General features: G+C 44.7%; 3 protein-coding genes across 5 annotated transcripts; 2 read left to right on the forward strand and 1 right to left on the reverse strand.

The window, feature by feature from the left end:
• The first annotated feature begins 1,609 nt into the window (after window positions 1-1,609).
• LOC129833582 (uncharacterized) lies at window positions 1,610-4,895 on the forward strand. Its single transcript, XM_055898278.1, has 3 exons — window positions 1,610-2,287; window positions 2,429-2,669; window positions 3,104-4,895. The coding sequence occupies exons 1-3, from the start codon at window positions 1,976-1,978 to the stop codon at window positions 3,823-3,825; spliced, it is 1,275 nt and encodes a 424-aa protein (XP_055754253.1). The 5' UTR covers window positions 1,610-1,975; the 3' UTR covers window positions 3,826-4,895.
• A 674-nt stretch (window positions 4,896-5,569) lies between these two features.
• On the forward strand, window positions 5,570-12,974 carry LOC129833585 (armadillo repeat-containing protein 5-like). Of its 2 annotated transcripts, XM_055898280.1 has the most exons (8): window positions 5,570-5,874; window positions 6,087-6,592; window positions 6,724-6,754; window positions 6,842-6,952; window positions 8,455-9,349; window positions 9,452-10,485; window positions 10,588-10,720; window positions 10,814-12,974. In XM_055898280.1, exons 2-8 carry the CDS (start codon window positions 6,185-6,187, stop codon window positions 12,303-12,305), a joined length of 4,104 nt encoding a protein of 1,367 aa, XP_055754255.1. In that variant the 5' UTR covers window positions 5,570-5,874; window positions 6,087-6,184; the 3' UTR covers window positions 12,306-12,974. The 2 variants fall into 2 exon arrangements, with proteins under 2 accessions (XP_055754255.1, XP_055754256.1); XM_055898281.1 differs by lacking the exons at window positions 5,570-5,874; window positions 6,724-6,754 and having other exon boundaries at window positions 6,506-6,592.
• Window positions 12,975-13,340: 366 nt separating this feature from the next.
• LOC129833586 (cytochrome c oxidase subunit 6A, mitochondrial-like) lies at window positions 13,341-15,088 on the reverse strand. Of its 2 annotated transcripts, XM_055898283.1 has the most exons (5): window positions 14,980-15,048; window positions 14,817-14,903; window positions 14,327-14,404; window positions 13,788-13,930; window positions 13,341-13,615 (listed from the first exon to the last, which is right to left on the reverse strand). In XM_055898283.1, the coding sequence occupies exons 2-5, from the start codon at window positions 14,857-14,859 to the stop codon at window positions 13,526-13,528; spliced, it is 354 nt and encodes a 117-aa protein (XP_055754258.1). In that variant the 5' UTR covers window positions 14,860-14,903; window positions 14,980-15,048; the 3' UTR covers window positions 13,341-13,525. The 2 variants fall into 2 exon arrangements, with proteins under 2 accessions (XP_055754258.1, XP_055754259.1); XM_055898284.1 differs by lacking the exon at window positions 14,817-14,903 and having other exon boundaries at window positions 14,980-15,088.
• Between the last annotated feature and the right edge of the window lie 203 nt (window positions 15,089-15,291).

Genomic DNA, 15,291 nt, shown 5'->3' on the forward strand with positions numbered 1-15,291 from the left:
TGGACTCTGAAATGCTTTTGTGCCATTCACTTTACTTGGTATTTGTCATTCATATGGTCAAATAAAATCAGTTCAGTGAAATTTGAAATTGCCAGGATTGTATGGTAGTATTATACTATAGCCAGAAAGAGGTGAGCTCTTGCACTTGCTTAATCTATTAAACTAGCTACAGCAGGATAATGTTTTTGTAGCAGGCTGGATGAGAGCTAGTCAAAAAATATGTAGCTAGCTCATTTATTTGGATAAAGGGTCAGGTAGATAACTTTAATCTACACAATTGAGGATGAAGTGGATTAGCGAGTTAGCTATAACACAATAATAGCCAATTTATTATTTACCTTAATATTTGTTAATAAATGACCTTGGTAAAATGTTTAGATGGCTAGCTAGCCTGTAATTTGGTGTGTTGGCTGAACAAGCATGGCATTTTGCATCAACTATATTTAAATGAGTGAATTAACTAAACATCAGTAAATACGGTATTTAGCATATTTTCGGTGGTCCTCTATCGTTTCGGTGGTCCACTCATCTTTTGTGATAAACAAAGTTACAAATTACTGTCTCAGAGTCAACAATCTGACTTGTGGTTGTCATTCTCTTAAAACATGATGGAAATAGTTTGCCAACATGCTCTTTTAAAAACAGGACAACCACAAAGTCCTTTTGTTGACATAAAAACAATACATTTGTCAGCCCCTGTGTGGTATTGTTATTGCTTTCGTTAATGCATACTATTCTGTGAAATGCTTTTGTGCCATTCACTTTGTCATTCATATGGTGAAATAAAATCTGTTCAGCAGTAAAATTAGGAAATGTTCAGGATTTTATGATAGGGTATTATACTACCGCCAAAAGAAGGTGATGTCTTGCCCTTTTTTACTGTATTACGCTAGCTACAGCAGAAGAAGATATTTCCCGGAGCCTGTAGGGATGGGCACTGGCAGTTATTTGGGCTGATACAGCCAAAACAGGTGGCAGCATGCACCTATAGCCTTTGTTTTCGTACCCAGTGGTGTCAAGTACTTAAGTAAAAATACTTGAAAGTGCTACTTAAGTTCTTTTTTTGGGGGGGGGGGGATCTGTACTATTTATATTTTTGGCAACTTTTACCTTGCTACATTCCTAAATCAAATATAATGTACTTTTTACTCCATACAATTTCCCTGGCACCCAAAAGTCCTTTTTACATTTTGATGGGAAAATGGTCCAATTCACACACTTATCAAGGGAACATCCCTGGTCATTCCTACTGCCTCTGATCTGGCTGACTCACTAAACACAAATTATTCGTTTGTAAATTATGTCTGAGTGTTGGAGTGTGCCTCTGGCTATCTGCCAATAAAAATTGTGCCATCTGGTTTTCTTAATATAAGGAAGTTTAAATAATTGATACTTTTACTTGTGATACTTAAGTACATTTTAGCAAATCCATTTACTTTTGATACGTAAGTATATATAAAACCAAATACTTTTGTAGTATTTTACTGGGTGACTTTCACTTTTAGTCATTTTCTATTAAGATATCTCTACTTTTACTCAAGTATGACAATTGAGTACGTTTCCACCACCGCAATAGTTCGTACTGCAATAATATGAAAGACGACCCCGTACAGTAGATGGCGGCAATACACCAATAGGTGTAGTCTGCCATAAAACCTTAAAGAAGAAGAAGATTATATTTTTTTGTTTTTAGCAGGATGGATGAGAGCTAGCTAGCTAGACAGAACAAATATTTAGCTATCTAATTTATTTGCATCTCAGGTGTCGGTTATCTAACTTTAGCAATCTACACAATAACTGAGGAGGACATAGTGGATTAGCAAGCTAGTTAGATATAACGCAATAATAGCCAAGTTACTAAATTAGCTAGTTTAGTTACCAGTATCTGTGATAATAAGTTACCCTGTTTTATACATTTCCGTTTCGGTGGTCCTCTATCAAACCTTTTCCACTGCGCTCAGCACCACGCACACGCATGGATAATAATTATGTTGAGTCGGCTGGTCGAGCTGTGCTCGAAATGATGCAGCGTGAATGGGAGCCTCTTTCTCAAGACGAACTGGAGCAACGATTGGACCGAGCAGTGGAAGAAATTCTGGAAGCTGACCTCCTAGCAAAGGTCCAGGACCAGCCTGGACCAATCTACCTTCAACTGTCTCAGCTGGTGGAAGAACCTCAACAGCAAAACCAAATTAGGTCAACAACAGAACTTACAACACTTTCTGATGTAGAAGAGGAGTCTGAATCTCAACAGTTAACTGATGCTGAGGAAAACGCTGCAGTTCAGGTAGCCTTCAGTAGGCCTACTTTTCTTCATTGTTGTGGCTTAATCTATTTTTCCATCCCCACACTAATGCAGATTTGAGATGACACCATTTGCTTCATTTGCTGTGCACAGATCTGATTTATGTTACTTTTCATCTCTCAGTACATTACGGATCTCCTCCAGAATTCAAACTCAAGATACAATCAGAGCCGTATGGCAGGACGTGCCCGCTTATCCTTATCCCACACCGTTCTCCTGTCCCTCACCCTCCTCTCCAAGCGCCTCAGCTATCGCTCTGTGTCTACCAGTTTTCGCCTGGAAAAAGGAAACATTCATAGGATCTTCTTTTCCTTTTGTGAGCGTGTGAACACACTTGAGGACCAACAAATTAGATGGCCGACTGGTATGTAGACTGCTGTTCAGTGTGGATCAATTACAAGTGTTACACAAACTTTTTCAGCAGGGATCCCATTTTATCCGCCAGTATTTCTGGGGACCCCATTTTCCCCCCAATAATTTCTTGCCACCCCAAATCAAAATGACACAACCTTAAAATCGGTCAATTTAGATTTTTACATCAACAAATAACCTTCAATTAATTTCAAAATGAAAAGGCATCAATACATTTACTCAAGAAATGTTTTCCAATTATCTTTCTCAAAAACGTTTGTATATTGTCCTATACAATTTTTTTGGGGGGGCGATCTCACTGCAGCCCCCCTCCCCACCGATGTAGAATATCACTGAATTATAATATCCTGAAATGTTCACCTTCAAACAATTTACACACTATTTACTCCATCACCCATGATTGTTTCTGGTCCTTCTCTCCTCCAGGCATTGAAGCTGTTGAAAACCTCCCCCCCCTCTCCAGCCTGCTGGGGAAAGCCAAGGGCTTGGAAGAGAAGGGCGTCCCCAGGGTCCTGGGAGTCTTGGGGCACACCCGCATCCCCATCCGCCTGCCCATTGGCAAACAGGATGTGGAGAGCATGGTGCCAGAGGTAAAGAGGATGAAGAAGGAGGCACATCCCGACTCCTGGCTGAACTTGGAGCTGGTGTGTAACCATACAGGCAGGTTGATACACTGCAGAATCAGCAAGGGATCAGACTTGGATAGAGCCAGTGCTCTGAGGGACAAACTCAAACAGCTCCCTGAGATGATGCCCCCAGGGACCTGCCTAGTGGCTCGAGTTGGATATCCAGCCTCTGCCCAGATATTGACCCCGTACGTAGTGGGTCGTGGCCCCAGGGGAAATCTTTACAACAGGTCCCTGGAAGCCCATTTTTACCTCCTGGACCAGGCTGTGGCTGACCTGAAAGCCAGATTTGAAAGGCTCAGGTATTTGGACATGGGGAACTATGAAAGAGCCAAAGCAGTTGTCCTTACTGCTTGCATACTCCACAATGTATTTCTGGACATGGGGAAAGTGGTAAACGGACAGGTTGAGAGGGAGGCAGGGACACAGGAGGGAGAGGGGGAGTGTGATGAGGAGGGTGTGAGGAGAAGGGAAGCCATTGCAGATTTGCTGTACAAAGAGTTGGATTCTGAAAGTACATAAAGTGATTTATCATTATTTTTGTGTTTGTATTGAGATAATAAAATATACAATATAAATGCTGTGTAAAAGGAAGAGTATCACAGCAATATCTTGTATTTTATACATATGTAGGATTATTTGTATCCTATGGCAGATCTATGTACAATATGCCCTGTGTAGCCTTCTTCTCATTCACAGGTATTACAGGGAATTCCTGTAGTGAACTCCTTTGTCCATTGGTGTTATTACAGCATAATAAAAACGTATACAATGAAAAATCATGACAACACAAAGTAGCTGAATGGTTGAACGCTTAAGAAACATTTGCATGATGCAGTCTTTCATTCTATGCACAAGCTTCCATATATCACACAAAATCCCAAAGTTTTTAGTTCAGTGAGAACTCCTTTGCTCAGGTGTGCTGTACTGCTACTCTGGCAGCTGGAAACGGTTGTTTTGACTGTGAGACAAACTGGAGATTGCACGGACTAGATTATTGATGGCCTCTATCTTCCTCTCCTCTAGGGCCTTCTGCTGGGCCCACATGTTCATCTTCCTCTCCTGCAGCTCCATGTACAGCTGCAGGACATCCTGGGGGGGCCTGGAAGCAAAGGTGGCAGCTGTCATGGAGGGTGTAGGGAGGATGGGGGTAAACTGCTTCCTGGCAGCTTGGTCCCATTGAGTTTGGACCTGCGCTGTGCCTCGATCTCCTCCCGACTCTTCCCCAGGACCTCATGCATGGCCTTGAAGAACTCCCAGTGGACACTCTGGGCCACCAGTCTCTTGGACCTCTCAGCATTTTTCCTGTATGTGGCCAACATGTTACGCCACTTCAGATCACACTCATAGGCCTTGACTGTGACATCTGTGCTCCCAGCTGCCCTTAGCTTGGCAGTCACTCTCTCAGCCACTGTCTCCCACAGTTTATTTTTCTTGCACAATGGCTGGACAAAATCCTGGTCCATTTCGAGGCGGGTTTGGACAAGTTGCCATATGGCATGTAAAGTCCATACAAACTCTGGAGAAGGGAAGTTGATAAATGTGTATATATAAAAACAATATGATACAAATAAATGACATGTTTTGTTAAATGTTGTTTATTAATTTGTCATGTGTTTTCCTCGTAACCCGTGTGTTTACAGAAACTTGCCCTATTGAGAAACTTTTTTAGTCTGATAAATATCAGTGATCAACCACAAACTCATCGAGCTCCTCGCAAATAACGATGAATGCAATCTGATGACAAGTTGCACTGACCTGCTTTCGATTTATCTGGATCCAAATTGGACGACGTTGGAGTTTCATGTACTTCAACACTCTCTGTTACAACCGTCTCAATAACATCCATTGTGTTACTCAGTGACAATGAAATTTGTTTGAAGTAGGATATGACAAGCAATTCTAACCAATAATTTAACAATTTTGCTATGGCATGCGATTATTTTTTCCCCCGCATCAACTAAAACGATGACTATGACAACAATCCCATACTTGTTTCCAGCACCTCCCAGTGAGCGTAGCCGTTGCATCGTAGAGCAATATGGAAAATGTAGTTTTTAAAGTTCTAACGAAACTATATTTATTTTGCTTACTTAACAACAATCACCGGTTGCTATAGATATGGCTTGAAACGAGGAGTTATTTATAAATGTTTTGAGAAATGTTATTTTTCATAGAGAAATATCACTTAATTCTGATAGTTGTAAAACAGCCGAGACTACAAGGCCCATGATTAAATAGAACGACCCACCCCTTCACACACCCCCCCCCTTTTCGTGGCGCCTCCTGTTTATCGTCCAGCTAAAAGATGGCGTTAGCTGCTAGCTAAAACGATTATTCTTCGTTTGATTTAACTAATTATGTCGGTGGGAATAATTAGTCATTGCAAATACTTTATAACTCTTGAGATGGGACTTAAAAACATAGATTATAGCACTTGTGTTCGCACCATAACGCACCGTGATTGTTTGTTGGGCCTTCTCGCATACAGAGGCCTGTTTTTTTAGGGAGTGGACGAGAGGTTTACAAACTTCAACTCCCAGCAGCATTGCTGAGAAGTGGGGTCAAAGGGTAATTTCTTCCACTTGTCATGTCGTTATTTGTAGTATTTTTTTGTTCTTTTCCAGATTTTTTTGTTTAACTTTGGAAATTGATTAAGATGAAAATACACTAGAGGAGATCATTTGTTAACCATGTTTAATACTGTATAACTTTATGATGTAGCCTAAGAAAATTGAAAAGTAAAATGCACAAAAATAATGATCCATATTTCTGCCCCTCAGTCCCCCTGTCATCATCCATGTCATCACTTTATGTCTGAAGTGACTTGTTAGTGAGGATAAGCAGAAGAGCAGGTGGGTTGGAGACAATTAGTGGCATCATGGCGTCAAAGCCAGTGCCAGGGATCCAGAAACATGGGACATGGGCAGGCAACCCCAGAGAAGTGTCCTCAGCCTCCCCAGAGACCTCTCTGACCTGGTGCCTGTCACAGCTCTCTAAACCTGGGAGAGCAGCAGCCGAGGACCACAAGCCAGGCACTGCAGGGCTGGACACCAGTGGACACAGACAGCTGGACAAGAGGGTCAAAGCTGGGCAGTGGCGAGCACTGGTGGCCATCCGCACACAGCACATTAAAGGAGGAAGCAGTGGGATAGCTCGATTCCGAGGCCAGGGTGGATTGCGCACTCTCCTGGACCTGCTAAAGCACCCTGAGTGTTCCAGGAAGACTCTGGACCTGGTTCTCAGCATCCTGGCTAACTGCTGCACTGAGAGACAGACACGAGTTGAGGTGAGACAGAAGGGTGTAGGACAAATCAGGGTTACTACACATTTACATTGATTTAATATGAATGTTCAGTATGAAATGTTGGACAGTGGTGACTTACATTATGATATTTAATGTTTTTCTCCACTCTAAAGGTTAGGAAGCTTGATGGAATATCTATTGTGGGCAAGTGACTATCACAATACGTTTGAATCATTCATTTCACATGATGGTGAGAATTTCAGAAATGTAAGTTTGCTCTTCCTTTCTTAGTGGGTATTTTGAAGAAGAATGTAGCCATGGAGACGATCCAGAACAGAGCTGCCCGGGCTTTGGGGAACTTGGCCATGGACCCAGAGAGTTCCACACTTATCCACTCTGCCGGTAAGTAAAAAATAAAAATAAAAAGATTTTGGCTGCCTGTGTCTGTCTGTACATCACTTTCTGATGGTATTTGTGTTTTGTAGTACAGTACCAGTCAAAAGTTTGGAAATAGGGTTTCTCTTTATTTGTACTATTATCTACATTGTAGAATAAGAGGGAAGACATCACAACTATGAAATAACACATATGGAATCACAGAGTAACCAAAAAAGTGTTAAACAAATCAAGATATATTTTGTATTTTTTATTCTTCAAAGTAGCCACCCTTTGCCTTAATGACAGTTTTGCACGTTCTTGGCATTCTCTCAACCAGCTTCACCTGTCCTGTTGATAAACAAATGATAGTCACACTAAGCGCAAACCAGATGGGATGGTGTATTGCTGCAGAATACTGTGGTAGCTATGCTGGTTAAGTGTGCCTTGAATTCTAAATAAATCACTGACCGTGTCACCAGCAAAGCACCCCCACACCATCACAGCACCTCCTCCATGCTTCACAGTGGGAACCACACATGCGGATATCATCCGTTCACCTACTTTGCGTCTCTCAAAGACATGGCGGTTGGAACCAAAAATCTCACATTTGAACTCATCAGGCCAAAGGACAGATTTCCACCGGCCTAATGTCCATTGCTCGTGTTTCTTTGCCCAAGTCTCATCTTGTTGTTGTCCTTTAGTAGTGGTTTCTTTGCAGCAATTCGACCATGAAGGCCTGATTTCATGCAGTCTCCTCTGAACAGTTAATGTTGAGATGTGTCTTACTTGTACTCTGAAGCATTTATTTGGGCTGCAATTTCTGAGGCTGGTAGCTCTTAATGAACTTATCCTCTGCAGCAGAGGTAACTCTGGATCTTCCTTTCCTGTGGTGGTCCTCATGAAAGCCAGTTTCATCATAGCGCTTGATGGTTTTTGCGACTGTACTTGAAGAAACTTTTAAAGTTCTTAAAATTATCCGGATTGACTGACCTTCATGTTTTAAAGTTATATTAAAGACTGTCATTTCTCTTTGCTTATTTGAGCTGTTCATGCCATAATATGGACTTGGTTGTTTTACCAAATAGGGGTATCTTCTGCATACACCCCTACTTTGTCACAACACAACTGATTGGCTCAAACGCATTAAGAAGGAAAGAAATTCCACAAATAAACTTAAAAAACGCACATCTGTAAATTGAAATGCAATCCAGGTGACTACCTCATGAAGCTGGTTGAGAGAATGCCTTGACAGCTTTGCACACACTTGGCAAAGGGTGGCTATTTTGAAGAATCTCAAATATAAAATATATTTTGATTTGTTTAACACTTTTATGGTTACTACATGATTCCATATGTGTTCTTTCATAGTTTTCATGTCTTCACTATTATTCTACAATGTAGAAAATAGTAAAAATATAGAAAAACCCTTGAATGAGTAGGTGTGTCCAAACTTTTGACTGGTACTGTATAAGTTGAACATTAGATTTTGTCCCTGAAAAAAAAATGTTTTTCTGTTTTCGACACAGGTGGTGTTCCACTCCTGCTCGTCTGCGTCTCTCTCGCATCCGCCCCATCCCCTCCCTCTGATGACCCACTGGAAGCCCCTTCCTCTAAACTAGAGTGTGCTCAATCGGCTGCCCGTGCCCTCCTCTACCTTGCAGACACCCCCTCAAACCGCCTTTTACTGCTCACTCAGGGTACTCTGACTGCTCTCGCTCCGCTCATTGCTCCAGAGTACCCTCTGGGGCTGAGGAGAGCAGCACTCCGGACCCTCCATGAGCTCACCAGGAGCTGTGGTGTAGAGTGTGCTAGAGAGGTGTCCCGATCTGGGGTTCTAGCTCAGCTAGGTGTCATGACTTCGGGAGAGGCCGCTAAACCTTTGGAGGAGCTTGCGTTGAAAACCCTGGCCAACATGTGCACTCAAGGCTGCTTACGTCCTCTGGTGGGTTCCCTGGGGGTAATCCAGAAGTTTACGGAGGAGGTCAAGAAGGACGGCCTGAAGTCTGGAGTGTTCCTCAAGGCTCTCTGCTTATGCTGCAAAGAGGCAGTGAACCGGGCCAAAGTGAAGGAGAGCGGCGGTCTGGAGGTGTTGATTGGCTTCCTTGGTTTCCATCGGAGCCACCCCCTTGACCGATTGGTCATTCTGGCTTGTGTTGACTTTGTCTATGACGAAGCTGCCCTGGAACAGTTACAAGAATTGGGAATAGTCCCCTTGCTAGTTGCTCGGTTAGTGGAGCTGGCTAAAGGTGAGGAGCCATCTGCTGGGAAGATGGATGTGAGCCTCACCTCTACCATGTTTGCTTCAGAGCTGCTGTCTACGTCATGTTTCGACTCATTTGACTTCCCTCCCCCAGAGGGGAACAGGAAAGAGGAGATGGGGAAGGAGCATGTCCTTGGGTCATCCAGCTTTCTTAGCCTGAGGTGAGTGAACAGACTCACCTTTGCCCCTCTCTGGGTTTGTGCACCTGTGATTTGAGTTTTGTAAAAATGATTATCTGACCTGTCCTATTGCTGCTCCTCCAGGTCCTGGTTAGTGTCTGAGGGGTTGATCTCCTCTGAGGGGGATCTTCTTGACTCTCCTGGAGGCACGGAGGGAGATTGGGGGAGTCTTCATATCCCCTCTTCTTCTCCCCAAACCTCTTCCACTGACTGTCATTCCCCTTTAAAATGCTTATCTCCTACCCGCTCACTACCTTCCTCCACTCCCTTATCCGCACCCAAATCTCGGAGTCAATCCACCCCCTCTACCTCAACGAGTTATCCAGCTCAGGTCCACATGTCATCTCCTTCAAAAACCGCTGATCTGTCTCCCTGTGTCCCTTTGCCCTGCTCCACCTCCAACCCCCGAGCCCAGCCCGGCTCCTCTACCTCCAACCCCCGAGCCCAGCCCGGCTCCTCTACCTCCAACCCCCGAGCCCAGCCCAGCTCCTCTACCTCCACCCCCCGAGCCCAGCCCTGCTCTACCTCCACAACCCGAGCCCAGCCCTGCTCCTCTACCTCCACCCCCCGAGCCCAGCCCGGCTCCTCTACCTCCACCCCCCAAGCCCAGCCCGGCTCCTCTATCTCTTCTCTCCCTTCCCCCACTATCCCACCCCTCACTTCTGTCTCCCCATCCAAGTTCTCCTCCCCTCCACGGAAAAGGCCACGTGTCCCCTCAACCACCCGCTCCAGTGTGGTGCCCCTCGACACCCCTCCCACAGTGTCCCGACCCCAGGCCTACCACCACCCCTACCACCCTGAGCCTTGGGCCCCAGAGTCTCCCATCCTGCTGCTGCTCTCACGCTTCTCTCACGCCACGGACCCCAGCGCTGCTCTGGTCAACTCAGGCATCATCTCTGGCCTACTGTTCTACCTCAGCCAGCATCAGGACCCCAGCGGCAGGTGCTTCCGCATGCTGTGCCGGCTGAGCTGCAACCCCAACTGTCTGCAGGCGCTGGTCAGGACTGGCTCAGTGGCTCTGATCCGCCACCACCTGGTCCAGAGAGGGAGTGACCCTGAGAGTTGGGGAGCTGGAGAGAGGCAGACTGATAGGGTCAAGGCCAAAGTGAAACAGCTTGGTAAGTTGAATTGATGTACGTGGTCATAAAGTTTGGTTTTTAATTTGTGTAATGGTGCTGCTATAACGTTTTGGGTATAATCTCTTGTGCATATGTCTTTAGGTCTTGCTCTGCTTAGTAATCTACGCGTTCAGTGTGAGTCTGGATTTGGTTCTGGAGTCCTGAGCCATGTGATGCTGTCAGGCTCAGAGTCAGACAAGCTGAACTGTGCCCTGTCTCTACCACTAATAAATGGGTAAGTCAAATTGTCTTGTGTGAAATGGCACTGGTGGAATGTTCTGAAATGTATACCAACTGTAATCTGACATCAACTTGTGTGCCCTAACAGTAACAAGGCTCTCTTGAAGAAACTTCTTCTCGACAACGGTGGTCTACTCTTGGCTCTGGAGCCCCTTGGATGTAATGAGGACGAGGAAGAGGAAGACCATCACACCAGTGAATGCCGACGACTCCTCTCAGATTGTCTCAACTCACCGCAACATGTCTCCGCCCCCCAGCTCCACTCTCTATATTTCTCCCTGCTGATTGGATGCCTCTCTAGTCTGATGGGTTGCCCCAAAACAGTACTGGCTAAAAGAAGGTGCAGGGTACTCAGTCCTATCAAACACCTGTCAGTCTCACAAACCGGTAAAGCTTCACCCCCTCCCTTAAAAAAGCCTCGTCTGGTCAATATCTGTCCTTACAATGATTCAACCTTTGACCTCCTCTTCCTGCTGGACGATGGGAGCCAGGTGTCAGCCAATAGGGAAACGGTGGCTGGGGCGGAGGAAACCGAGGTGGTGGGGTCAGAGTACTTCAGGGCCCTGTTGAGGGGGGGCTTTGGAGAAGCTCAAGGGAGAACTGGGGAGGCCATCCCCATCAGGGATGTGAGCCAAGGCATGCTGCTACCTGTACTGCACTATCTGCATGGCTGTCGCCTGAACAAGGACGGAGAGACTGCAGAGGAACAGGGGGATGAGACGGAGAGAGAAGGCAGAGGAGAGTGTCAGATTTTGGGATCCTTGGCCTCTGAAGGACTGGGTGTCTGGAGAGACGGGGCAGAAGAACCCTCACCAGAGGCACAGGGCTTCCAGAAGACCCCCCTAGCTGAGACGATGATGGGGGCCTGTAGGTTTTTGGTGACAGAGTTGCAGAGGGAGGTGGAGGATCTGTGTGTGTCTTTGCTGTCCTGCTCTGCCAAGAATGCTGGTCGAAATGCAGACGTTGGCAAAAAGCCTCCATCTAACATGGACCAATATGGGTCAGAGGGAGAGTCTGCTGACGAGAGCCTGGCAAACCGCACATCTGGACTAGAGTTGAGTGGTTCTGAGGCCCAGACAGACTCCTTGGCCCCCACAGTCACAGCAGGCCTAGCTGAGTCACTACATGGCTCTGGACTCCAACCCTGTCAGCAGACAGAGGGTAGACGGCACTCTGCCCCTGGACCAGGCCAGAAGGGCAATAGTGCACCAAAGACAACCTCAGGACTGGAGACTTGTGTCAATCCACTGAAATCAAGTTCTGCCTCAAAGTGCTGCAAAAGACGTTTTAAACTGCGGAGTGTTTCAAACACACAGAAGGTTGCGGATTCTGTACAGGACTCTAAAGTTGGTCCTGGGAGATGGACCCTCCTACCACAGGTCTATTGGTTTTCCCAGCGGTACAGCTATCCTGAACTGGGCAGGGTCTGCCTGTCCCTACTGTTGGGCTCCCAGGGCTCCTCCCAGCCCCGCCCTTCTTCCCTGGCTGCAGACTGCCTGCGCAGACTGGCAAGAGAGGCAGACTGTATAGAGACTCTGAAACGTGACCTAGTGAGTCTGGCCACCATGGCACTGAGCTGAGAGGGGGAGGGCTAGGAGGAAAGAGGGGTGTTGGGTGGTGATGGAGGTGAAGAGAGGATCAAATAGGAGATTATTAGGGATGGTATGAGATCATGTTTGTCTCCCCAATGACACTGAAGTTAACGTTTGCCATTGTGAAAATGATTTTATTTTCATAAGTCTTTACAACATGATTAGCCTTCCTTCCTTGTGAATATCTGTCTTCGTCTCACAACAAATAACCTTTATATTCCAATATTGGTGTTTACAAAGTAATTGAAGTTTGAATTATTTTCTTCAGAATAGTACATTTATATTTAAAGGAGTCATGCTGCCATTGAAAGGGATGGGTTCTCAGACAATGAATCATGAGGATAATCATTTTTATGTCATGGTGAACTGTAAACTAAGTTGTATTATAATTAAAACATTAGCATAATGTAATATGCTAAATACTTTTGTTGCATGTAATGTTAACTTTTTTTATATTTTCAGTTTGATTTTGAAATTTACACAGAGCTGTCCTGTAAATGTCCTGTATTGACTTGGATGACTAATAATCAGGGTGGGACTGGGTGTTGTATATGCTGTAAATAAATAGAACTTTAAGAGGAGCTGCAAGGTGAAGATAACAGACATCAGCTTTCACTCATGTGAATCCACGCTCCTCAATAAATCTGTTTACATGTCTTTCTCTTTTGTCCTGTCTGAAAAGGCATGCTGTATCTAAAGGACAAGACAGATCAACACGAATGTTGGCCATGCGCACTAGATCACCTGCTCTGTGCTCAGATGAACAGTGGTGATTCAACATGTAGAATTGTCGGGAAATGAACAGAAAATGACAGCCAATGTTCTGTGGTCAGAGGCAAGAGCAAGGCCACACCCACTACGCACAGCCAACGTCTGTGTTGGTCTGTCTTGTCCTCAATGTATGTTTCGTGTTCAGAACTGAAATATAAATATTTAATGTATGTTTACATACTAGTTCCATTCATCTTACACAAAATAACATCAGACAGTTGGAGGTAAACAAATGAGAAGCCACTCAGTGTGTGTGATACAGTAAAACTAGTATATTTTTTATTTCTATCTGACTGGGAGCACCACAGTCAGTAGTGTTGCTAATTGGCCCCTTGGTCAGTAGCATAATGCCAGGTTCATTAGAGCTATAGATTAGAGCTATTCAGCATGTAGCAATCAGGGAAGGTGGATGATCAGCATAGAGTTAGGAGGTTCCCTTAGTGGCGGGTGCCCTCATAACCCTCAGGAAGAGCATTTTCATGAGGGTTGTGGAAGAGAGAGTGGTTGCCATCACCCCAGGGCCATTTCTGAAAGAGAAAGTTTTCATCATTCAGGATAGATTGGATAAAACTAGACCTATGTTCAGAAATACATCCCACGACTACTACCAATCCTAACATGTAGATGATTAACTGTGAGTGAAGTTAGTCTGAGGATGTGGCTATAGTCTGTTGGTTATCAGAGTGCCTCCGGTATCACCTTGGTGCGGATGCGAAGGTGTGAGTAGGCCACAAACTCAGGGGGTTCATGGGAGTGCTGCTGCATCTTCATGTAGGCGTTGGCGATGCAGACGGCCACACCAGGTAGGGCCAACACAAACGACAGGATCTTCCAGGTCCTAGCTGTGGAGTTCAAACCAGTTCCGCTAGATCAGACTCAACGGTTCTGTGTGACCCTGAGTTATCAAGGCTTGGGTAGATCACAACACCAGCATAACTAAGTAACAGAGCAGCTCCAAAACACTGATGATCCAGTTCAGATTTCAGTGACTCGGCCTTGGTTCCTTGTCTCAGGCTCTGACATGCAGGACAGAAGCGCCTCAATTACAATATGATACATTTGTAAGTCACCTGACAGGCCTAAATACAGCAGAGCACAAACATTTAATGAATGTAAGAGGAAGACTGACAACTTTCCACAAACCTCCACAAACCCAGAAGCCCAACTCAACACAAAAGGTGCAGGCAGTAGAGCAGAGAGAATATAACAATATGAGGAGTTAAGTACATTACACACACCTGATCCTCCCTCATGGCCTGCGTGTGATGCAGCAGCTAATACCCTGCGGGCCGCCATCGATGCAGGAGACGCCATTCCTGTGGAGTACAGACAGACAACTTTTAAACCAATGGACAGAGGATAGAACTGGGAATTAGTTTCCATGTTTGTGTAGACAGAGAGGCAGTAGGCTATGTTCAGATGTGTACATTTATTCCTTTTAGAAAAGTGCTATTATATTTATAGGTCATTTATTACACCCTATAGATAAAATGAAATAATCCAGGTCTAGGCCCACACGTTATCTATGCCAAAGGTTTGTATTGTGGCTCTTCTACCCCAGCAATGGCACACACAGTAAGTAGGTCAAGCTAAAGCTCTCAATAAACCTTCATAGATAAGATACCCCATTAAAATGGCTCACAATACATGTTAACTGACAGTAAATGTCTAACCTAGTCATTTTCAAATGAAGTCAAATACATTTTATAAATATTGGGTTTTAAATACCTAAATTAAAAGAAAAGTAAAGTTTTAAACAGTCAGAAGCCATGCCATAGGCCTGTTGATATTACTGGTGATCTGAAATGAGAAACACTTGGGAAGAAAAAATTAAACAAATACCATAAAATTGTAAAAACTTTCTGATCTTTATCCAAAAAGTTTAACTCACCTTTAAATTTGTTGGTCAGTTTTTTGTCCCTTTCTCTTTCTGCACCTTTGTGTCTGTTTGTCCTTCAGCCTGTCCCGGACTGAACAGAACTGTGAGACTCCTCCCCGTTGCAACCTGTCTGTCTGCCAAGAAATATCAAGTTTATATTTGGTCAAGTGCAAAAGGCAGGCCGGAAGATCTGTGATAGAGAGGAAGAAGGAATGGAATGGGTGTTTGACATTGTTGTGTTTTTGTCTCTTTGTAAACTGCACATGAGTGTGTGTGTGTGTGTGTGTGTGTGTGTGTGTGTGTGTGTGTGTGTGCGTGTGTGTG

This window comes from Salvelinus fontinalis, chromosome 34, assembly GCF_029448725.1.
Source record: "Salvelinus fontinalis isolate EN_2023a chromosome 34, ASM2944872v1, whole genome shotgun sequence".
NCBI classification, from domain to species: Eukaryota; Metazoa; Chordata; class Actinopteri; order Salmoniformes; family Salmonidae; genus Salvelinus; species Salvelinus fontinalis.

Coding starts and splice junctions, on each gene's coding strand:
- LOC129833586 (XM_055898283.1), bottom strand. CDS start 14,859: ATGGCTTCTGACTGTTTAAAACTTTACTTTTCTTTTAATTTAG. Junction 13,931..14,326: donor AGGCCATGAGGGAGGATCAG/GTGTGTGTAATG, acceptor TGAACTCCACAG/CTAGGACCTGGAAGATCCTG. Junction 13,616..13,787: donor ACCTTCGCATCCGCACCAAG/GTGATACCGGAG, acceptor TTTCTCTTTCAG/AAATGGCCCTGGGGTGATGG.
- LOC129833582 (XM_055898278.1), top strand. CDS start 1,976: ATGGATAATAATTATGTTGAGTCGGCTGGTCGAGCTGTGCTCGAAATG. Junction 2,288..2,428: donor AGGAAAACGCTGCAGTTCAG/GTAGCCTTCAGT, acceptor TTCATCTCTCAG/TACATTACGGATCTCCTCCA. Junction 2,670..3,103: donor ACAAATTAGATGGCCGACTG/GTATGTAGACTG, acceptor TCTCTCCTCCAG/GCATTGAAGCTGTTGAAAAC.
- LOC129833585 (XM_055898280.1), top strand. CDS start 6,185: ATGGCGTCAAAGCCAGTGCCAGGGATCCAGAAACATGGGACATGGGCA. Junction 6,593..6,723: donor AGAGACAGACACGAGTTGAG/GTGAGACAGAAG, acceptor TCCACTCTAAAG/GTTAGGAAGCTTGATGGAAT. Junction 6,953..8,454: donor CACACTTATCCACTCTGCCG/GTAAGTAAAAAA, acceptor TTTTCGACACAG/GTGGTGTTCCACTCCTGCTC.